The following is a 23,603-nucleotide window of genomic DNA, read 5'->3' on the forward strand; positions in this document are numbered from 1 at the left end:
ACAATGTTCTCTCACGGTTCCTGATTTTTGACACATACTTACCGTAATCGTTTTGCGGCTATCAGAGCAGAAAAGAAAGCGGCTTCTGTCGTGTTCGCATATAAATTGTGTAAGCTTATTTTTGTCCATTAGATCGAAAGATCTGAAAAAGCCTATACATTTACCCACCTATAGACCCTCCCCTTGGAAAAACCAGGACCGAAGTGGTTGAAAGTGGACAAAAGAGACAGATTAAAACACCAGGGGCCGTATTCACAAAACATTTTATCTTACCACTAAGAGTTCTCCTAAATGGCAGTAAAAGTTCTAAGTTAAGAGTTTTCTTTTAAAACCTATTCTGCTGAGAGCAACTTTTACTAAAGAATAGAGAGAAGTCTTAAGCTAAGAGTAAGGGCGGGGTTGACCTCGTTGCTGTGGAGGATGTCATCACGCTTACTAACTATGACCACAGTGATTGGCTGATAGGGGAGAGGTCTCTGTCAGCGATTTAAATATAGAAAGGTTTTGTTTCATTTTGCCATATTCAAGTAAAATGTATTAAATAAGAATGTTGGCCTATTCAAGTAAAGTGTATTAAATAAGAACGTTGCCATATTCAAATAACAATTTTAAAATAAAAATGTTCCATATTCAATTAAAGATTTTAAAGATTAGGCCAAGTGTCACAAATTAAACTAGTATATGATCAGCTAATTGTCAGACTCTAACATGTCTTCATCTCGTAAGTTTGCAGAATGGTCTATCTATAATCAGCGCGAGAGGAGGTTATATACACAGCCGAGAGGCGACTCACCAAGTTACATCCACAGTTTTCTGCATCCCTCTGCCACCACGTTCCGCACTCTCGGTCGGCGATATGGGGCAGAGCTCTGAGTTTTGGCTTAATATATATATATATATATATATATATATATATATATATATATATATATATATATATATATATATATATATATATATTTAGTTTTCACTCTATTCATAATCTGACATTATTTTTATTTTTTTTATTAAAGACAGGACTACATTTATTATCACTATTGCCTCCATATTGCATAGTGTCTTTGGGCGGATTGCAGCAACAGCCATTAGGATTGTTTGTGATTTGCTCTTATACCCCTTTTCCACCAGAATCGACCGGGTACTAGTTCAGAGCCAGTGCTGGTGTCAGTTCTAAGTTGGTTCGACTGACGAGCCTTTAAGAACCGGTTTGGCTTCCCAAAGGCTAGAAAGCCTCCACAGAGCTAGGTCTTACGTCACTGTATACGTCTCATCTTTCTCAGCAATGCTAGCGAGGCAGCGGAAAATACAAACACACTTGGCTTGTTCGAGATGCATCGGTGCTGCGTGAGACGATCCGCGTATGATATCAAAATACAGCGTGAGCGATTCAAAAGCATGAGTCGTTTGCATCTCGCTGTAACGTTACTTTGATGTCATATGTGATCGGGCTGCATAGCGCGAGCCGATGCATCTCGAACAAGCCTTCCATCAACAATGGCTCATGGCTTTATGATCATACATCGGCATTAAAACGCCGCGAATACAACACATTCATGCAGCTCACCATGATTTGTATTGACGGAGATTACACTCAAACAGCTGTTAGCTTGATTAGCTGCTATTTAAAAAATGCCGGTCACAAGTTTGTGTTCATCTTGTTGGTCACGGTAACCCCGCCCACGGTAACTTCTAGCCCAGCCCAATTTTTAAGAGTTTCTCCTAAATCGGCAAGTTAGGAGCTACTTTTAGCCTTAAGATGTTTTGTGAATATGGCCCCTGGTCTAAACAGGAATGTGTCCCCCCTCGCGTTGCATTCACGCGGGGCGTCTGCGTTAACGCTTCACGAAGGGTGTGGCTGAAGAAGCTTTGCGCTGATGTGACCGTCATTGTGACAACCATAGACCGTAAAAAAATATGGACGACTCGACATCATCCGTTTCCGCTTGCCATATTTGAAGCTTTCAGGCGGGGGTGCACGGCGCTGACATCTTGGGACCGAGTCTGCGCAGTAGCGATTTCGGGACCGGAGTTGCGCAGTAGAGCGCAGGAAGTAGAGCAGGAAGTACAGTTGCGATATCTAAAGCCCGCCCACACTCTCGCAGATGCAGAACAATTAATTATGTTGGTGTGAAATAAACAGTTATGGAAATGTAGAAATTAAAGCTAAAGCTCTAATCTGCTCCCAAAAATTCCGAAAAAAAATCTGTTAGTGCCTCAGTGACAACTTCACTCAGAGAAGCCGTCAGTCTCAGCTGTCAATCATGACGTCACCCCCCCCCCCCCCCCCGTTTTAAAGCGTCAGATAACTAACTAAAACTAAACTTATTTTAAAAACGAACACTTGCAAGGAAATCATCGTGATGATAACTGCCTTCAGTGACATAAACTAACTTTGGGGGAAAAATATTTGAAGTGTAATTTTATTATTTAGTTTGCCTCGCGTCCATTAGAAAACACAGAGGGGCGACTATACTGGGACCGGTCACCGGGGGGGCGATCGAGGCGCGAAAGCTTCAGTAAATGAGAGGGAGACTGCAGGCTTGGTGACAACAGCCAATTTACACGTCTGCTTTAGGGTTGCATAAACACAACTGGCTAGCGTCTGGTCTGGGGTATTTGCATAGGGCGATCTGATTGGATGACGCCTGTGTTGAGAAATCTTCAACTTCTGCCGCGTAAGTAAAGCGACACAACTAGGGATGCACCGATCCGATACTCGGGATCGGTATCGGCTCCGATCTGCCATTATTTGCCGGATCGGGTATCGGACAGACAGGACCGATCCAAATTCGATACTGTGCGCATAATATTCTGTGTTATTGTTAAGCCCCAGCGCCCCACAAAAGGCACAAAAACCTTATAAAGCATCAACGATTCGTGCACTATATTATAAGTGTTCTGAAGCCATTCCATCGTTTAATGCGAGTACAGATTAGTTCACGTCAATGCTTCCCTCTACTGCGGCTGTCAGTCACTCTCCATGCAGCTTTAAACTGTCGCGTTCGGTTACGACACTCAACACGATGAAACTTTCCAAGATTATTTATTGTTTCTGTTATTATGCTTGATCTGTAGATAACGCTCTAACGTTATGGTTCCTCAAAAAAATGGCTATCTGCTGGCGTTTATTGCTGTAAACCGTGTTACTTTCTACCGGGTGTCAGTTAGATCACAACACTGGACTAGTTATTATATTGTTTTTCACACACAGTAACTGAAATGTTAAACTGTTAAAATAAACGGCTTATAAGAATACTGCATAGATATACTTACGCGTCTATATCTTGCTTTACACTTCTCAATGCGGACGGAGCGCGGCGCGCTGTGAGCGTCTATGACTGTGGCTGTGAGCATGTGACTCCGTGTTGCTTCAAGCGCATCATCCTGCGCACGGGATGCGCGTAAGCGCTTTGTGCCGCTCTGTATTATGCTACTGTTGCGCTATGAAAGCCTTATTAATAGCCTTTCTTGTTCTGCTCTATATATATGTTGCTGCCTCATTAAAAATATGCATTATACATTTAAAATAAATGCAATTTCTTAGTATATAGGCCCTATTTCTATAAATATATTTACTTGTTTTTCATGAATATATTTTGTGTAACATATTTTACCAGATTTACAGCTACAGTTATTCACTTTTGTGGTTTCCTTTATTTTTTCCCAACTAAATGTTTAAATTTTATACAATTATTGTGCACTCGTGATTTTATAACTTTTGCTGCTGTATTATTCACTAATCTAATTTATTCAATTCTACACACTAAGGCTTAGAAATTCTACATAGACAAAACTGCATTGGTATCGGATCGGTTTAGTATCGGTATCGACCGATATTCAACATTTTTAATATCGGATCGGATCGGTTCTGGAAAAATGGTATCGATGCATCCCTAGACACAACGGAACCCAAAATTCAGTTTGTCAACGCATGACGACCCATTCACAAAGTAAATGAAAAGCGTTAACGCCGATGCCCAGTTTGAATGCTGATTTGATCAACCAAATGCATCTTAATACCAGGTCTAAACAGGGCCTTAGATTCTACTGCAGAATTGGAGATGTGTTTGCGTGTATGTGTTTATGTATCTAGTCATCAACCTCAATTAGAGTCATTTAAAATGATGGAAACATCTAAACTAAATTAGACTATGCAGTGTTTTGAGACATTCTAGGCTAATTAATGGGAGATAAGATCAAACGACAATATTAATGTTTTTTATAATGCAAGCAGCATGACAGAAAACAAGGCTTTCTCAACGGCTTGATGGCGTCCCTGTGGTGCTGCAGACTGCTCATGTTGTGTTCAAAGTTCACAGACTAAGTTATGCTAATTATATGGTTCTCATGCTAGCTACATGTGAAGGATTTGACATTTGTTTCATCACACACTAAAAAGTGAATGCCAGGTGTTCTGCGTTGGAAAACTATGGTAAATGGACTGCATTTATATAGCGCTTTTAACAGACCCTATGGCCATCCAAAGCGCTTTACATATTGCCTCACATTCACCCATTCATACACCGACGGCGACGTCAGCCATGTAAGGCGCCATCCAGCTCGTCGGGAGCAGCTGGGGTTAGGTGTCTTGCTCATGGACACTTCGACACTTGGTCAGGTGGAACCGGGGATTGAACCACCAACCTTTTGGTTTGTAGACAACCTACATGAACCACTGAGCCACTGCCGCCCCGAAAACTAAATTGTCAGGTAATAGATTAAGTGTGACAGCTTCTAGCCATTGTTAGCTTTTGTGAGGCTCTAGGGCCATGTGCAAAGGACAAGCTAATGTGTAACAGGCTATCTAGTCTTCCTTTAACTATGATTGATTGGTTTTCTTGTTAATTAGTCTGTTATTTTAAGGTATATGCATTCCTCATCAGAACTCCCTTCTGCCCGCGGTTCTCAGGAAACTACAGCGAAACATTAACCTCACAAACTACTACAAGCTAGTTGACTATTAAAGCTCTTTAACAAAGCAATATCTTTTTAGATGATGTGTTTATCTAGCATAAAAACTTAATTATGATGACAGTATAACATTTAAAATTGCAGCAAAATATGTTGCAGTTGCAGAGATCTGTTATCAATTTATGATTATTGTTTTTATTTACTGATGTAAATTGATTCACAAACTGAACTGAGAACTGAACTTCTCAAAGAACAGATATGTATCGCTTTGATGTACAGTACCATTACAAATGTTGGGGGTTGTTAAGATTTTGTTAATGATTTTGAAAGAAGTCTCTTATACTCAGTCAAGACTATTTATTTGATCAAAAATACAGAAAAAAACAGTTATATTGTGAAAAAAGTATTACAGTTTAAAATAACTGTTTTCTCTTTTAATATACAGTATTTTTTTAATAATTTCTGTCACATGATCATTCTGAAAGCATTCTAATATGTTGATTTAATGCTCAAGAAACATTCATTATTATTATAAATGTTGAAAACGTTAGAAACTCTGATACATGTTTTTTTCAGGATTATCTGATGAATACCAGGTCAAAATAACAATAGAAATATTTTGTAAGTTTTACTTTTTTTTTATTAATTTAATAATCCTTGCAGAATTTTAATTTCTTTCAAACAAAAAGGGGGGGGGGGAGTAACACTACAATAAGGTTTCATTTGTTAACATTAGGTAATTTCTGTTAGTAGTGTCAGACTTTTAGCTACACTCTAAAAAATGCTGGGTTAAAAACAACCCAACTTGGGTTGTTTTTAACCCAGCATTTTCAGAGTGTAGTTACTCCCTCTCACACATTTTCATCTTCTGTAATATCCCATCTCATATCCTCCTATGACTTTTCTGAAAGCTTTCTCAAATAGTGTCACAGATCATAATGGGGTTATGTAGTGTCTAGACTCCAGTGAAGCTTGTAGATGGAGCTATTAGATTTAGAGAAAAATGGCTTCATTGGCAAAATGGGAGAGATTGTGCGAGATTTTTCATTGGGTCAGAGGCCCTCCATGGACCTTTTCCACAACAATAGAGCCTCTGAGTGCCAATAGACAGTGTGCTCAATTCATTCTGTAATGGATCAACTGAGGGGCAATTCCTGCAATTGCCAAGATTACTTGACTGTCAGAAAAAAATAAAAATGTGGAAGTGATGTGTTGAGAATCTTAGCAGAGATGTCCTTTGTGCTTGTGTTGTGCCTCCAAGGTTAAACGGGTTTGTTAGGGGTAAATTGTTGATGTCATATTGGATCATGCTTCTTTCTTTCATTGTATTGGCAAAATATGCTGAGCAGGTTTCCAATTTCACTGAACTGTATTACGGCCTTTAATGCTCTCTAGTGTCCAATAAAATGTACAAGCCAACACATGTTTAATTTAGGCTTATTTTGCATAATTAGGTCATGTGGTGTTTTGATTGCTGGTGTTTGGCAAGTGCAAGATTGGTGAATGATGCTAATGATTTTGCATTTTCTGTCAGGATTAAGAAGGGACTAGTAGGGGCTCTTGAAGCTTTAGGATAAACTGATTACAGCTCACATCTTATTTAAAGTGCTTGATTAGAAATCGCATTCTGTGACAGCCTTAGATTAAAATGCTAAATCTAACATCAAGTTAAAACCAGCAGGGTCACAACCCTCAAGTTGAGAAGGTTACATTTTAAAAAATTCAGTTTAGTTTCATATGCTTTGGGCCCTATTTTAACGATCTTAGCGTATGGTCTGAAGCACACGGCGCAGGTGCACGTAAGGCCTGTCTGAATCCATTTTTGCTAGTTTAACGACAGAAAAAACATCAGCGTGTCTGCCGCATGCCTCATTTTATATGGTTAACTATATTCTAAATGTACTACAACAAAATATATGTTTTGTCCTGTTCCTTAGCTCCCCCTCACATACCAGACTCAAAAGCTCATTCATTATGTGGCTCATTATGAGGTTCTTTGTTCTCTCAGGTGTAAATCACAGCATTATTCATGATCATCCACACCTCTTCGCATATGGGCTTTGAAAAGAAAAATTGTCTTACACAATTTAAATCAATTTATGTGAATAAGCAGGCACAATGATTCTCACATCAGTTTGAAGCAAAAAGTCTAGGCCAGCCTTTCTCAAAGTGGGTGCTGCGGCACATTGGGGTGCCCCGTGATTGTGTCAGGGGTGCCGCCAAAAAAATACGTTAGCTAAAAATAAATAATAATAATAACCTGAAATTTCATATATAGAATATATTTGAATTTACATAAATACATTCTTCTTCTCTTTAACCCTTTCGCACGTACGATCACACATTCACGCATGTGATTAGAACGGTCAGTGCATCACGTTCATTCAAATGTGCTTTCGCGTGGGCTTGCACTGAGCCAGAGACAGGCGCGCTCAGAGCTGTCATATATCACAACTTTTCAGTGTTTTCAGCCACATAATGTTTATTTTAGGTTTCAAACGTATACGTACTAAAAAAACAATACATTTAGAGCTTGTAAAAATACACAATGATGTAAAATGAAGAGGCAATAATAATCGTTTCCATTATAATTAGTTTTATTCATATCAGATACACATTGTCTAAGTAACTTTAAAGTTTACTCTATTCTTCTGCCAGTTCACCTGCCACTTACTTTTATGTATTTTGGGAGAAGTGGATGAATTCACGTCTTGTAACTTAAATCTAACAGATCCGATTTTCTGAACTGCGCCTGCGGTGGCGATGGCGGCGCCCATCATGCATACAGCTCAACTAACGCGATCATTATAAAGGTGTTTAAACGACAAAACACTGCCACTTGTATATATTTGACAATCGGAATATCAGATATTTCAGGCCATATCTAAAAAATGTGTGAATATTTTGAATAAAAAAGGAAAAATTACATAAAAGCAGATCATCATTCATTCTCTGTTGTTGCTGCGGTGTGTCACGTGACAAGCAATGACGCGTCACCATGGAAACCATAAAGTGACACATTAATAACAATCGCTTTGAAAAACTCACGCTGGGGGGTTAGCCAGAATGTTTTAAATTTACGTGTGAAAGGGTTAAACATATTAGCGGATTATACTCTGTTCATTACTGTCCTGTCTAAATAAACAGGACATTTGCATTTATATTTGGGTTATGCAGTGTTTTTAAATTATATTTTAAACTGGGGTGCCTTGAAATTGTATGCACTTTTGAAAGGTGCCCTGACTGAAAAAAGTTTGAGAAAGGCTGGTCTAGGCAACCAAATCTACTAATCAAATGTTTTGTGGACAAGTCTTGCCATTAAAATGTTTATAAGTAACTGAAAAAAGCACAAATGTCAGAGCATGTCAAAACTTCTAAAGGGCCCTAAAAGGGTCTTATAAGGGTTAATGAGTCAAGGGTGTGTTTTGGGCATAACATGCAGTAAACCAATCAGAGTTTCATCTCCCTTTCCCGTTAAAAGCCAGTTGCACTTTCGACCAGTTTTTGTTGGTCATTTGCGCAGTCGATTTGAGTTGCCTCAAAATAGCAACGCACCAACAATGCGCCTGAACACACCTCATTTTCATTTTCATAGGTGAACAGATTGATGTGAGTGCGTTACTTATTTAAACAACTTGTCGCTGAATGTGAAAATGCTAGCTGCATCATTGCGCCAGGTGTATGATAGGGCCCATTGACTATTTCAAGTGCTATTGAAGGTGATAAATACACACTGTAAAAAAAGTCACAGCCTGATGTTTTAAGTCACAACTTGGATGTTTAAGTTATTTTAACTTAGATTATGTTAAACTGACTTTAAAACATGTTACATCTTGTATAACTTCTTAACTTATTTTGATGAGTTAAAACAATGTAACAACATATATTGTCATAACTTATTGAACATATAATTTTTTACAGTTTAGTTTAAATTATGCAACATACAATGAAGCAGTTTTCAATAACATTTAATAATTTTATAAGCCTATTTGGTTATTTAAAAATGCCTCCTATACTCTCAGTATGAGAGCTTAAGCATATTTTGATGGGTGGCTTTAAAGTTTAACATCACATTTGTGTTTTCAGTAATAAATCCACCTTAAAAGGTTATGAAGCACCTGTAACCTGTAAAACCTGTTTAATTTTTACTTTAACCAACCTATTTAGTTTTGAAGAGGACAAGAACGCTAATATGGGTCAATAGATTAACAGGCATTATTTAAAATGCTAATATTTAACTCTTAAAATGTGGCCCTTTAGACACCACATACTGATGTCAAGGTTGGTTTGTTTGGTGAACATATAGATGCCACATGTCATCAGCAGTGTGTGACATGGAACGAAGTTAACAGACTAAAACTAGTTACTTTATTGTTTACAAAATCAGATTAATCAACTGACATAAAAGTGTTTTTTGCCAAAAATTTTACTTTCTGTAAATTATAATAACTTACACATTTGTAATTGCTTTGTATTGTGTCTGTACACAAATAACTTTTTATTATATTTATATATTTTTATTTTAATAATTAATATTTTTAATTCAAATTATTTAAAAAAGATTTACTTTTTTTCCAAACAAATCAATTCCTGTAATCAATGTTACATCCATTTACTTTAATTCTGATTCCGTCTTTCCTAGACTGTCTTTGCACTTTCAGTTGCAAAAATATTGCAAGTCTTTATGATAGTTATTAGTGTCAAATATCTGGTTGTTGTATTCATGTACAAGAACTGACACACATGGCCTCAGGGACTTGAAGTCTCATTTTATCCCGACACACATCTGGATTCTGCCATTAGAATTTATTGCCTGCTGTCAGAAAAGCAACAATCTGGGATTCTGGTTTCACTAAAGTGATTTTCACAAGCCCAACATGTCTCAGAAAACCTGCAGTCTCGTGTTGATGTGGCCATTAGCCGTTCGGAACACTGGTTTAGCATGGCTGTTTACACAGCAGCACCTGAACATGTGCAGGAATGCGAGGTGAGCTCCAAAACCTCCTCCTCTTCTAAGCTTGTCATTATTCTGTCATGATCTAAAGACATGGGTTACTCTTTGAGTAGTGAAACTCAGAACAGTGGTTCTCCTGTGTTTAGCTGAATCTACCCTAAGAATCGGTTCAAAAGCTAAACGAAATGCATGTCATGTCGCACCAAAACAAAATGTAAGGTGTTTTCTTTTCTAATACATTCATGTGCAACAAAGGCAAGAGAGGTTTTGTTTCAACAAAAGCACCATCTGAATAACCTAATGATGAGTATGTAAGCCCCTAAAGTTCTTTGATCCTTGTTTGATAAATAAGACCATGTGGTTGTAAGTTATATACTCTTTTTCAGAGCATTTACAAAGCCAAGTCATGGTTCAACACATGTATTTTTCAACATGAATGCAGCACAAAGTTCTATAAGTTGACATCATTTATGTTTCTGTAAATAGTTACAAAACACAAATGTATGTATTAGTACAATGAACACTGTTTTGTTGGGGTTTTATTTGGTTTTTATTTTAGTTGTTTATTTTGCTTGTTCATGTTGTTTTGTTTTTCTTTTCACTTTGTTTTGTTTTGTTTGCTTAGTATTGTTTTTGTTGTTGTTGTTTTTCTTTTATTACGGGTTTTCTTTTCTTTGTTGTGTTTTTCTTTTAATGCTGTTTTGTTTTATATTGTTTTGCTTTGCTTTGCTTTTTCTTTCTTTTAATGCTGTTTTGTTTGTTTTGTATTGTTTTGTTTTTTTCATTCTACTGCTTTCTCACAAAACTAAATCATATTCCGTTTGATAGAAAAAAGAAGGTATATTTTAGCAAGAAACACACTGTAAAAGTATACAACCTATCTGTATTTAAAAAAGCAGAATTGCCCAGAAGATGCAGTGTGGTTGTCTGTGTATGTGTAGGCAGGAAGGGTCTTAAGCTGTCCAGCTGTAACCTCACACCTCTTCCTCCTCTTCATGGCATGTCAGCACATGGAGCCTGTGATGTTTCCATGTCTTGCTTATCTTCACAACTAGCTAAATAAGTCTGTGCTGAGTGATATTAGCATGAGTTTGAAGGTTTCTATCCATAGTTCTTTAGGGCAAGCCTTTTGATCTCACCCAGCAGTCTTGATATATATACACACACACACAGGCTTTAAGAAATGTAATACATTTATTCAGCAAGGATGCATTAAATTGATCAAGTGACAGTATACTTTTATAATGTTGAAAAACACTTTATGTTTCAGATAAATGTTGTTCTTTATAGAAACTTTCTGTTCATTAAATAGTCCTGAATTTTTCTTTTCATTCTTGATTTTTACTGTTTTCAACATTGATAATAATAATAAACATTTCTTGAGCAGCAAATCATCATATTAGAGTAATTTCTGAAGGGTCGTGTGACTCTAAAGACCGCAGTCATAATAATGAGAAATCAGCTTTTAATCACAGAAATGATTGGCCTTTTAAAAAATATTCAATATTTTTGCTGCATTTTCCCTAAAATTGTAATCATTGGCATGAAACTCACGTTTCAGGTCAAAAAAAGTTTTATATCTTCTTGAGTCAAGTATAAAGTACTTATTGGTGCCTCTCATGGGTCTTACAAAATCATTGTTTTAAGGTGTTCACATAGTGTAAAGCATTCACATTTTTCTCTTAAAAATATCAGTGCATTACATAGTAAATTACATTCTCAAGAAGGTCCTCAGGGAACAAAAAACAAAGGGGTCGTGTTCTATCAAAACTTGACTTTTTTACTGGTCAATGAATGTATATTCTTGTTAAATCTAAAGGGTTGTAGTTTGATCCAGGAAGACCCAAAAATTAGAAATTGAAATTGATTATTGTTCAGGGAGTCAGCTGTCTGTTTTATTCACACATTTTCCTCCTAGATATACTATTTACAGCCAAAAATAATACTTTCTCACAGAATTTCACAACTAAAATCAACTGCTTGATTTCCCATCACAGCTAAACGTTGAACACTTAACACAACAAAATTTGTTTGAGCAGACTAATAAAGTGCTCTTTAACCCAGCCAAAGCCTGCTGCCCATCCCTGATCTTTTACTTTTATAGTGTTCTTTGTAAAGTCCATTTATACTCTTTTTCTTTCTTTCCACAGAAGAAAGTGGAGTGTCGCTGTTGCAATTAATTGGCGATCCTCCACCTTTTAACATCGTCAAAGTCTTAGACCTTGATAACAACCCTGGCTTTGTGTTTGGCTCTAACTCCAACGTGGGACAGTCAGCTGCGGCCCACCTGCCCAACCCTTTCTTCCGTGACTTCTCCCTCATCTTCAACATAAAGCCCACACACCCTAATCCTGGCGTGATCTTCTCCATCACTGACCCAACCCAGAACATCATGTATGTTGGCGTGAAGCTGTCGGCAGAGGAGAAGGGCAAGCAGAATATCATCTTCTACTACACCGAGCCTGGCTCGCAGAGTTCATACGAGGCGGCCAGATTCTCTGTCCCCTCCATGTTGCAAACCTGGACCCGGTTTTCCATCAGCGTTTTGAATGAGAAGGTCTCCCTCTACTTCAACTGTGACTCAGATCCTCAGGTCATCAATTTTGAGCGGTCCCCGGATGATATGGACTTGGATGCCAGGGCTGGAGTTTTTGTTGGCCATGCCAGTGGAGCAGACCCAGATAAATTTTTGGTATGTACACAGCTCATAATTCGATATAATGGTATCCCAGTGAAAACAAGTCAAATTAAGGTTATCTTATGCTAGAAAAGGGAAAGTGCAATAAACATCTCTGTGGTTGAGTGACTCCTGCATGATTTGATTGCTCAAATTGGCCTGTTTAAAAAAAACAACATACGTTTTGTGGTTTTAAAAAAAAGTCCACTCATCTTTCCTTGTTTGAGTAGAGTAGGTAATTGCTTTAAGAAACCACAGGGGAGCAATTAGCTCCTGCTAGTTTTGTGTGGCAGTGTCCAGCAGCTGACCCCACAGCTTGATGGACTGCTGCCCTATTCTTTCTTCATTATTCATTGTTTTATAATATAAATAAAATAAATTATAAAATAATTTGTTTACTTCCAAGTCTCCAGTGCTGCCGGCCCATCAAAACCCAGCGCTCAGGAGACAGCCTCAAAACCAGTGTAGAAAATAGCTTATTACTTATTAGCTATGATGTTTTTGAATGTAAAAACCACACAAACATCATTAGTTGAACGCAGACAACAGTATAACAAAATAAAAAAGCCAGTTCATGACGCCTTAAAAACATTTTTTTAAAAACTGACAATGATACCACTTGTGTTTCACATTCTTTTGGGGAAAAGAAAGCATTGCTACAACTTCTGAATATGACCAGCCGTGTTTTAGCAAAAATTAATGTCACAAATCTGACAATATAATTTTAACATTGATGTAAACAAACAAAAAATGTATTACAAATATATAAGTATCAAAAACTCTTTGCTTGACTTCTTGGTAATATATAGTTATATCAGCCTAAAGCTTAACATCAAGAACATCCAGGTAAACAAAGACACCAGAACTAGGGGTGGATTATTTTGTTATTTTGATTAATCTTTGTTATCAAAAATAAGAACTAAAAACAGTAGTCTTCACATGAATTAAATATACACTGATACACAGAGTGATTTTCTCTGGTTCTTTTGTTGTTTGACAGACAGCGGCAGGTTTACTGTATTAGCAGGCTGTCACTTTAATGCACCTAATGCACACACTGTAAAAAAATTGGTTGTTTTTTGTTGGTTTAACTTAAAAAAGTAAGTAACCTGGTTGCCTTAAAATTTTGAGTTTATTGAAATTAAAAATTTGAGTTGATACAATGAAGGAAATGTGTTTAATAAATAGAAACTCAAAATATTTTTGTATCTGAACCACATAAAAATTTTGATAAATCATGAAAAAATAGCACTATTTGGCTTGTTTCACTGCATCATCAGAAATAAAACGCACACAATTACCCAATATGCTTACAAAAAACTTTTAATAAAGTTTAATATTTTAATAAAGGTTGTCGAATCTCAAAAAATTTTCATTGTATTAACTCAAAATTTCAATTTCAATGAACTCAAAATTTTAAGGCAACCAGGTAACTTTTTTTCTAAATAATTTTTTACAGTGCAGAACCTATTGACACGCAATCGGACTCTTATAAATATATTGTACAAACAATACTTTATTAAAAATAAAAAAACCACTCAAAATTGAGCTCAGGTGCATCCTGTTTCCACTCATCATCCTTGAGAATTGATTAGATATGTCTATATACGATCTTACAGTTAACATTGCACGTCAGAGCAAAAACCTATGAAGTCCTAGGAATTGTCTGTAGATCTCGGAAACAGGATCGTATCGAGGCACAGATCTGGGGAAAGGTACAGAAACATTTCTGCAATATTGAAGGTTCCAATGAGCACAGTGCCCTCACCCGTAAATGGAAAATGTGAACCACCAGGACACTTCCTAGAGCAGGCTGCCCAGTCAAACTTAGCAATTGGGGGAAAAGGGCCTTAGTCAGGGAGGTGACCAAGAACCCGATGGTCTCTCTGACAGAGCTCCAGCATCTATCTGTGAAGAGAGGATAACCTTCCAGAGGAACAGCTGTCTCTGCAGCACTCCACAAATCAGACATTTAAGGTAGAGTGGCCAGGCTGCAAATGACAGCCCGCCTGGAGTTTGCCAAAAGCACCTGAAGGACTCTCAGACCATGAGAAACAAAATTATCTGGTCTGATGAAACAAATATTGAACTCTTAGGCCAGAATGGCAAGCATCATGTCTGGAGAAAACCAGGCATTGCTCATCACCTGGCCAATACCATCCCTACAGTGAAGCATGCTGGTGGCAGCATCATGCTGTGGGGATGTTTTTCAGAGGCAGAAATTTGGAGACTAGTCACGAACAAGAGAAAGATGAATGCAGCAATGTACAGAGTGTATCCAAATACCTTAATATTAAACAAATCATCCAGGAATAAAGAAATAAACATGTAGGCAATTGAATTACAATATAAAATTGAATGAAAAAAAATTGTACTATGAATTTAATATATATCATAATTAACTACAGCTGTGCTTCTACAGCAGCTTAACTGATCTATGAAGTAAAGTGATTGAATATCATGCCTTGTGTTCAGCAGTCATGCTAGTGCTTTCAAGCAGATTGTTCAATAACCATAGTGAGGCAACTGAGGCAGCAGGAATGCCTCACATTTCCCAGAGCTCATAATGTCCACTCAAAAGCAGATGGATCTTGTTCAGTTCAGTATGACTCCTTGTTTCATGTGGCTTACGTTTCCTGTGGGAACTCCACCATAAGTAGATGACCATCATAATTACAGACCTGATTAGGCAGGATATGATTGCTATTTCATCCCACTCATTAAGAGCATGTGCTTATCTGCAGAACTGTGGGGCAATCAGGTCGGTAAATCTGACCCTGTGTTGAGGCTGTAAGAGGGTCTCTGTGCAGGTCACAGCATGACACAAAAGGACAATTAAGACATCTTAAAGCTTCCTTCACTGCATTCTGCTCCTAAACCTTTGACCTTAGGGCATGAGACATGAGAGGGAAAGTCCTGTCAGATCCTACCAGCAACTTGGCCAGAATTCCTGCTACCCCAAACAAAGGGATCTTGAATGTAGATCAACTTAGTGCATCCAACAATTAAAAGAATCCCTCATATCGCACCAAAGCTGTATGATTTTCTTGCTTTCAAAAGGAAAGTATTGGATGTTCATGCTGTTCTTAATGAACATAAATGGATACCAGGCAGTCATGCACCAAAATAATTACATGAAGCACAACCAAAGTATTCTAACAATAGTCCATACACTATATTTCACATATTCTGGAGCAATATGATAGATTTGTGTGAGGAACAAACATATTAAAAAAATATTAAATGTGCCACCTTATTAGTGATTAACAGCTTAAATGTTTGTCCTCCTCAAAGTTATCATATGGCTCCAGAAGACTTCAAACTTTTAGTCATTTCTGGAGCTTGACTGCTCTTTGTCCCCATTCACTTTTCATTGTATGGAAAAGAGCAGCGTCAACATTCTGCTAAACATCTCCTTTTGTGTTCCAGACAAGTAAGTCAGAGAGGTTTGAAACAACATGAGAATGATTAAACAATGGCTGAATTTTCTTTTTTTAGATCAACTATTCATTTAATGAGACATGTTAGCAATTGAAAGTAGAAATGTGTTGTTTTGGTGGATTGTATTGAATGTTATCCCCATCTGCTTTGAAATTGTGCCGCAAACCATAAAAGGGAAATCCCACATGGAGACAGATAGCCATGTGTTTGAAAAGTAAGATATCAGGCACGCATTGTTATCTGACTGCCAGTGTTTCTGTCGTGAAAGGCAATAGAATGAGAGAGCACTGGATTCAGTTCCTAATGAGCAGCTGCCATTCAACATGGACTGTATGTCACCGCACCTGCCATGACCATGACAATAGGCTTACCAATCTTTGCTTGTATATTCTAGGGTGCTATCAGCGATCTGAGGATAGTGGGAGACCCTGGGGCGGCTGCACGGCACTGTGAAGAAGATGAAGATGACTATGATGCGGTAAGACTTAAAGAGCATAAGTTCTCCGATGAGAGTGAATGTGTTTTCATACCTGGTTCACTTGGAGCATTTGTTTTGTAACCTGACGCGTTTTCTCCCTTAGTTTGGATTGTTTAAGCATATATGAACACTTCAATCATGTTCAGATCTGCACCAAGATCTTGGCCTGATTCAAAATGAACTATGGAAGAGTTATGGTGAGAAAGCAATCTGACCAAATGGACCAGTAAACCAAGCAGTATTATAATTCATAATGGGAAGTCTTTTATGTAAACCTATATTACAACCTATATTTCCATCATGAGGAGCATCAATTTTGGGTCAAAATTTGCAATTTAAAATCTCCTCCAGCACATCCCAAAGACTTTAAATGGTTTTAAGGTCTGGAGCTCTGGACTGAGTGATGCCTATTCATGTGTGAAAATGATTCTTTCATGCTCCCTCCCAATCATTCTTTTACAATTTGAGCCTGATGAATCTTTACATTGTAATCCTGGGATATGGTCAAGATGTGTCTTTCTACATGGTTGTTTAAGAAATGAAAAACACTCTATAAGTTATACTTGTACTTGGAAGAACTGTTGCCAAACATATAACATGCTAGAAACATAATCAATGCAAAAATTATCCCATCATAGACTCTTAAACATTTGCCTATTTAAATGCATACAGCAATATAGTTAGTGGTCAGAGGGAATGACAGATACATTCATATTCATATTTGTGTGTGTAATGACAGCTACAGATAGAGCTATAATACACCTGTGGAGCTAACTTGACAGTCCATGTTGAAGGATGACAGAACATTAACATGTGTACTCTGACTAATGAGAAGACAGTCTTGCTACATAAACACATTTTGGTACATTTGGTACATCGCTTTGGTACACCAAACCAAGAAGGACATAACAACAATGTAACACTTTTAGACCCTGTTTAATCAGATGATCTACAGGTCTGAAATAATTATTTTCACTTGTACCATTCCTCAATTATATCTCAGCTAATTTGGAATGAGAAATAGCTACAGTACATTAATGTTTCTCATCATAGCTACACATACTATATTAATTTCTAAAATGGGTGAATAAACCAAAGAATAACTAATGCTAATGGGAGATCAGTGGTAAAAATTAACTTTTTAACTCAAACTTGTGTATTGTCTTTTGTAAAAAGGAAAGCTTGAAGGTGCGTGTTTGGTTTTTAATGCTCTCCCAGTTATTGTGTAGTCTTTTGTAAATAAGACCAGAGTGAAAGGACTAGATCGCCTGGTGCATTGTTTCCTCCAGGTGACTCATCTAGATTTGATGTGGCATCACTTTACATTTATATTTATGCATTCAGCAGATGCTTGTATCCAAAGCTACTTACAGTGCATATAGGGTATACGTTTCATCAGTTTTTTGGTTTCCTGGGAATTGAAACAATGTCCTACCAAAGCAGATACATTTACATTAAACACAGTCCTTTAAGGAATCATTTATCCAAAATGAAAATGTTGTCATCATTTACTCAGCCCATGTTTTTTTCCCCCAACCCCGCATTATTTTATTTCTTCCTTGAAACACAAAACAAGATGTGTAGACAGAATGTCTGAGATCTTTTCCAGACAACACAATTTTATTTATACTGCTTAGTTCCAAAAAAACATCATGAAATCATCACAAAAAGAGTTTTTCCATGTGGCCTATATTCCAAGTCTTCTGAAGCCATACGATAGCTTCACTGTACTTTAATGTGAGGAACACATTATAATCTCATGTCATATTGATCTCATGATACGATATTAATGCGATACCCCAAGACATACATGCATGGTAAAAGGTCAATAAAAAATGCACTGTTGATTAAATACATTTGGTATTACATTGGCGGTTAAAATGAATAGGCTTGGACTTGGTGCTGTTAACCCAATGCACAGGACAATGGTGACAGCAGAATAAAATTATTCATGATTCTGAAGCTAAAAATACAGAATTATTTTAGACAGATATGCTTGCACTCTGTCACTGACTAGATATATTTAAAATAATGATACTGGTAACACAAGACATTTGGCATTATCAGGACCCATAATTATCCCCCCATTGCATTATATATCATAGTCAACATTATATACAGAAGTTTAATGTGGTACTGACACTAAAACGCTGTAAACTAGAATTTTTCCCTCAGACATTAATTCAAATTTTGAGTGTACTATACACAATGTCGATTGTCACTATCCACCATACAAATTGTTGCATTTTTGTTTTGTAATATATTGTGACATGATATATTGTTACACCTCTAGACATCATTTTTAACATATCATTTGGTGTCATTGGTATCATTTATGAAAGAACAAAATAAATATGGGTTTGGAATGACATGAGAGTGAGTAACCATTCCTTTAAAAGAGTACATGAAGTGTTTCTCCACTGATTGCTATCTATCTGTGGCTGATAGTGCTTGGAATTCACTTCCATTCATTTTCAAGAAAAGAATGTGTCGCCTCAAGCTAGGTTTTCCACAGGATAAAGCTCTAATGCCTATCAGTTTGACCTATGACGTACTAAATGCCCTCCAGCTGTCTAGAAAGTAGTGTGATGAAATTACCCCTTTTCATTGTTAACACTCATTGTGAAGATAATTTATTCAGTTTTCCGTTTGAATCTGCCTGCAGGTTGGCTCAGGTGATTATGGAGCAAGTGGAGATGGAGACCGACCACCATCAGTCCAGGTATACCTTCATTCTCCTTGTAATGCTTTGGTTGGTAACCCCGGGGCAGTCGTGGCCTAATGGTTAAAGAGTCTGACTGGTAACCCGAAGGTTGTGGGTTCAATTCTCAATACCAACGGGATATGACTGAGGTGCCCTTTAGCAAGGCTCCTTACCCCCAATCGCTTCCGCAAACGGCTGCCCACTGCTCCGGTGTGTGTGTCTGTGTCAACTTACATTAAATGGGTTAAATGCAGAGGACAAATTCCGAGTGTGGGTCACGTCAAGCAGACCTCCCATATGGAAACTTGTGCGATTTATTGTCTACATTCAAAACATCTAATGATGATCCCGAGGTTCTGGGCTATTTACACAGCAGCGGTCTGTGAGTTCTGGCAGGTCTGTCCTTGTACACTTGCTCATCTTGGGGAAAGTCCCGGATGAACGCTGTTATCTCCAGACCAATCCCAGATGTTAAAGCCCATCTTCCCATGCCTTGTGTTACTAATCCAGAAATAGGCCATGTGGAAATTGAAATGAACCTGCTACTGATGTGTGAGGCCCTGTCTGAGCATGCCAGAGCTAATTACAATGGAAAGAAACCAGGTGGCTCTTAGGTGTAGACTGCAAGGACCGTCTACCACAAGAGTCTGCGTTTGTTTGACTGGTTCATCAGTGCAATTTGAGGACATTTAGGCTGTTTTTTATTTTGTATTTGAATTGTATGAGTATATTGTACTTGTTTGGAGGTTGCTGTTTCTTTGCTTCCACTTACAAGCATTTAATGCCATTATATTTGTTTTAACATCTTTAGACAGCTGCTGCAAAGCATGCAGGTATTAATTTAATTCTAACCTATTAATTTTAAATTACATGGCTTTTGTTTGCTTTTACAGTATGCACCACATTTTAACATGCTGTGACAGAGACAGCATTTTCCAAAGTGATGTAAAGTAAACGTTCTTTTGTCTTACCATGGAATCCATTTTGAAGGATGCCACATTCCCCCTAGGACATTTTCCACTCTTGTTTCACAGTTAATCCAACTCTGCTTGGATGTTGGAAAGAGCATTTGAGGAGAGGGCACCTGGTGGACATGCATTCTTGCAAACTGTGTTGCATGACAGCCTCTTGTGTAGGCCTAATTTTGCGTAATCCAATTTTATGAGATTATTATATCTAGTGGAAGAGGGAGTAGTCTTGTGAGCGTGGTAAACAGTTTGACTTCATTACACTTCTATAAAAAAGAAAATTGAATTTTAGCATGTCTTCAAGGATACCTATAGAGAAGCTATAAAGGTGGTTCAAAAGTCTGAAATGATAAGCATTTGGTACATAATTTTATTGGAAATACTTTTGTATTGTAAATTATATTGCAAATTCTAATATATAAAATAATTGGAGTGAAAACTTGAAGAGTGAACATAATTAAAGTTTAAATATAGAATTTATACTACAATATTACAGTTTATATAAAATGCATTATTCATTATTCTGTCAATTCGATGGCATTAATGTGCTGTCAAACTGATTAATCATCCAAAGTGTGATTACATATGTTTGTACTGTGTGTACAAATATACATATATATAATTTATATTCTATTTAAATATAAATATTTTATTTATAGACATAACCATTATTTCTTAAATATATACTTACATGTATGTTGTTCATATGTACATAATAATCATACACAGTACACATACATATATTATGTAAACACAAACTTGATTTTATATATATATATATATATATATATATATATATATATATATATATATATATATATATATATATATATATATATATATATATATATATATATATAGTCAATACTGGGGATAAATTAAAAAAAAACTATTTAAATAATACAAAATGTATAAAGTTTGAAACTAAAATAATGACTTAATTATTTTCAGGCATTATTTTACATGTAGAATATTTTTCATTTTCACAATATGAATGGGTCTTTATAATTTAAAATATCATATTTTGTGGAATCAAATAGTTTGAAAAGCTCTGATCTAGACTCCTATGAAAAGTTTATTGAAGTGTACCATCCTTAGAACGATCCAGTACATCTTGTCCATTCCAAGTGAGATCTAAATTGCTCTCTTGGAAGGCCATGATGCAAAAAACATGTGGCAGAAAAGAATGGCCCCTTTTTGAATGCAAAAGGAAATATCCTTCTGTGCCTTATGATCTGTCCATATCCTCAACTCCTCCACCATAACTCAGTGTAATGTGTTCAAGGTCAGAGTGGCTGCCGAGGTTCTTCCATCTCCGCAGCAGTGACCGTGATGGCAGATGTTTAGCAGCCCCTCCTCATCTAGCCGGACAGCCCCCACCTGCCCACTCCTGACCTCTATCTATAGACCCCGAGACCCATGGCCTGCATTCCCCAAGACGATCGTTCTCTTGCTCCAAAAATACACACTGTCAGCATCCTCTCACACTGGCCACCAGAGCACTCCGTGTCCTCTCGGCAAAGTCTCCTTTTTCTCAATCCCGGCGTGAAATCTGAGGATCAGAGTGTTCTAGAACCTGATGCCTGGTATTTCATCAGTGGGTTCTGTCGTTTCAGCAGCGCATGTTTTGTAAAGCGCAAGGTCAGGCCCTCTTTGTGTCTGCGTTTCAAACAGCCAGCCCTGGCAGCTTTTCTTCAAGGAGCTTTATTAACTGTTAGCTGTATTTCTGATTCTCTCTCCCAATTGGTTGAACACGGTGTGTGAGTATACAAATATCTATGCAGTCAGCGTCATGGTTCTCTGATTTGCCATTGATTTGAAATCAAGTGCTGGCTAGTGTTTTAAGATGGCCGTGGTAATATCTGAGGTCACAAAAAGTGTGTGTACACAATCAGTGAAATTAAATTAAAATGTGTGATAACAGGTATGAATGGAATAAACACTGATCTATTATTTAAGCTCATATTCTTTAAGAACCCAAGAAATAAAAATGTGGCTTTCTGTGGCATTTTGGTCCATGCCTCTTAACTTTAAGGGTTTTTATATTATAGAGTTCCCCTAAACATACATTGTAAAAAATGATATGATCAATAAGTTATGACAACATATGTTTTTACATGGCTTTAACTCATCAAAGTAAGTTAAGCAATTTTAAACCTTTTTGTAAGTTATACAGGATTCAACCATTTTTTAAAGCTAATGTAACTTAAATTACTTAAACATGCAAGTTGATTGTACTCAAATGTAAGGCTTTAACTTTTTTATTTTTTTATTACAGCGTAGAACAGTAGAAATATCAAAATGCCCTAAAACAAGATATAGCCACCTGAGAAGCAAACTGTTAGACATATTAAAACTTTGGATTTGTATGTTTTAATTAAGCAAGAATGCATTAAATTGATCAAAAATGGCAGAAAAGATATTTATGTTACATTATGTTGATTCTTATGTCAAATGTTCCTGTTCTTTTGAACTTTCTGTTCATCAACGAATCTTGAAAAAGCATCAGTTTCTACAAAACTATTAAGCAATACATCTGTTTTCAACATTGATAATAAAAATACATTCTTGAGCAATACATCAGCATATTAGAATAGCATCTGAATTCTGATCATGTGACTGAAAACTAGAGTAATAATGCTGAAAATTAAGCTTTTCCCTCATAGGAATAAATTACATTACAAAACAGTGAATAGATTTTTTTAATTGTAATGTAATTTTCACGAGATTACTGTTTTTACTGTATTTGATCAAATAAATGCAGCATATTTACAAGATAAAACAGGTAACCATATATATTTACAACAGCTTTGTAAATTTGTTGTTTTAAGAATGCTTATACATTTTTATTGGAAAACAAGACAAGGCACTCTTTAAGAATATGATTTTCTATATGCATGCTGTTATTTATGTACATTGCATTACAATGTTGATTGACTGTCTGATTTGCAGTTTATTTAAGGTCATTTGTAATAATAATGATATGTATCCCTTTCAGCCGACACCTCCCTCCTCTCGGCCGATCCAGCAGCCACCGGTGACCAGCAGAAAGCTTGTTGAGAAGCAGCACACAGGTGAGCTTTCTCTGGTCAATGTCAGGTCTGAACTGGCCTGTCTATAAAACATCAGCTAGTCTGACTGCACAGCTCATCATCAGTAGCATTTAGTGCTCGGTTGAACTCTTAAGTGGCTCTTTTTTTTCTTGTAAACCTGGAGTAATGCATTTTTGTGCTGATGTTGGTTAATTTACAACTTTCTTTATGTCGATACAGTTATTTTGTCTATGAAAGAAGACATTTGGGTTGTGTATTTAGATTACACTTGTTGCAACCAGCAATTTAATTTTTACTCACCCAGCTTACTTTCCCCAACTGGTCAACCAGGTCTCAGCTTGTGATTTTAGCAGGGTACTGGAGGCAACAAGATTTAAATATTAATTAGAGGTTTAGTAATGTTAGTATTAATCATGA

General features: G+C 36.8%; 1 protein-coding gene across 5 annotated transcripts in view; it reads left to right on the forward strand.

Annotated features, from left to right (window-relative positions):
• The window catches only part of col18a1a (collagen type XVIII alpha 1 chain a), a 108,514-nt gene that overhangs the window by 61,324 nt on the left and 23,587 nt on the right, over nucleotides 1–23,603 (forward strand). For all 5 annotated transcript variants that reach the window (XM_067444391.1, XM_067444387.1, XM_067444389.1 and 2 more), the window contains 4 exons: nucleotides 12,016–12,557; nucleotides 16,378–16,461; nucleotides 19,127–19,183; nucleotides 23,132–23,207. In XM_067444391.1, the coding sequence (XP_067300492.1) occupies nucleotides 12,016–12,557; nucleotides 16,378–16,461; nucleotides 19,127–19,183; nucleotides 23,132–23,207 (759 nt within the window). The remainder of the gene's footprint in view (nucleotides 1–12,015; nucleotides 12,558–16,377; nucleotides 16,462–19,126; nucleotides 19,184–23,131; nucleotides 23,208–23,603) is intronic.

Source organism: Pseudorasbora parva, chromosome 5 (genome assembly GCF_024679245.1).
Source record: "Pseudorasbora parva isolate DD20220531a chromosome 5, ASM2467924v1, whole genome shotgun sequence".
Classification (NCBI taxonomy): domain Eukaryota; kingdom Metazoa; phylum Chordata; class Actinopteri; order Cypriniformes; family Gobionidae; genus Pseudorasbora; species Pseudorasbora parva.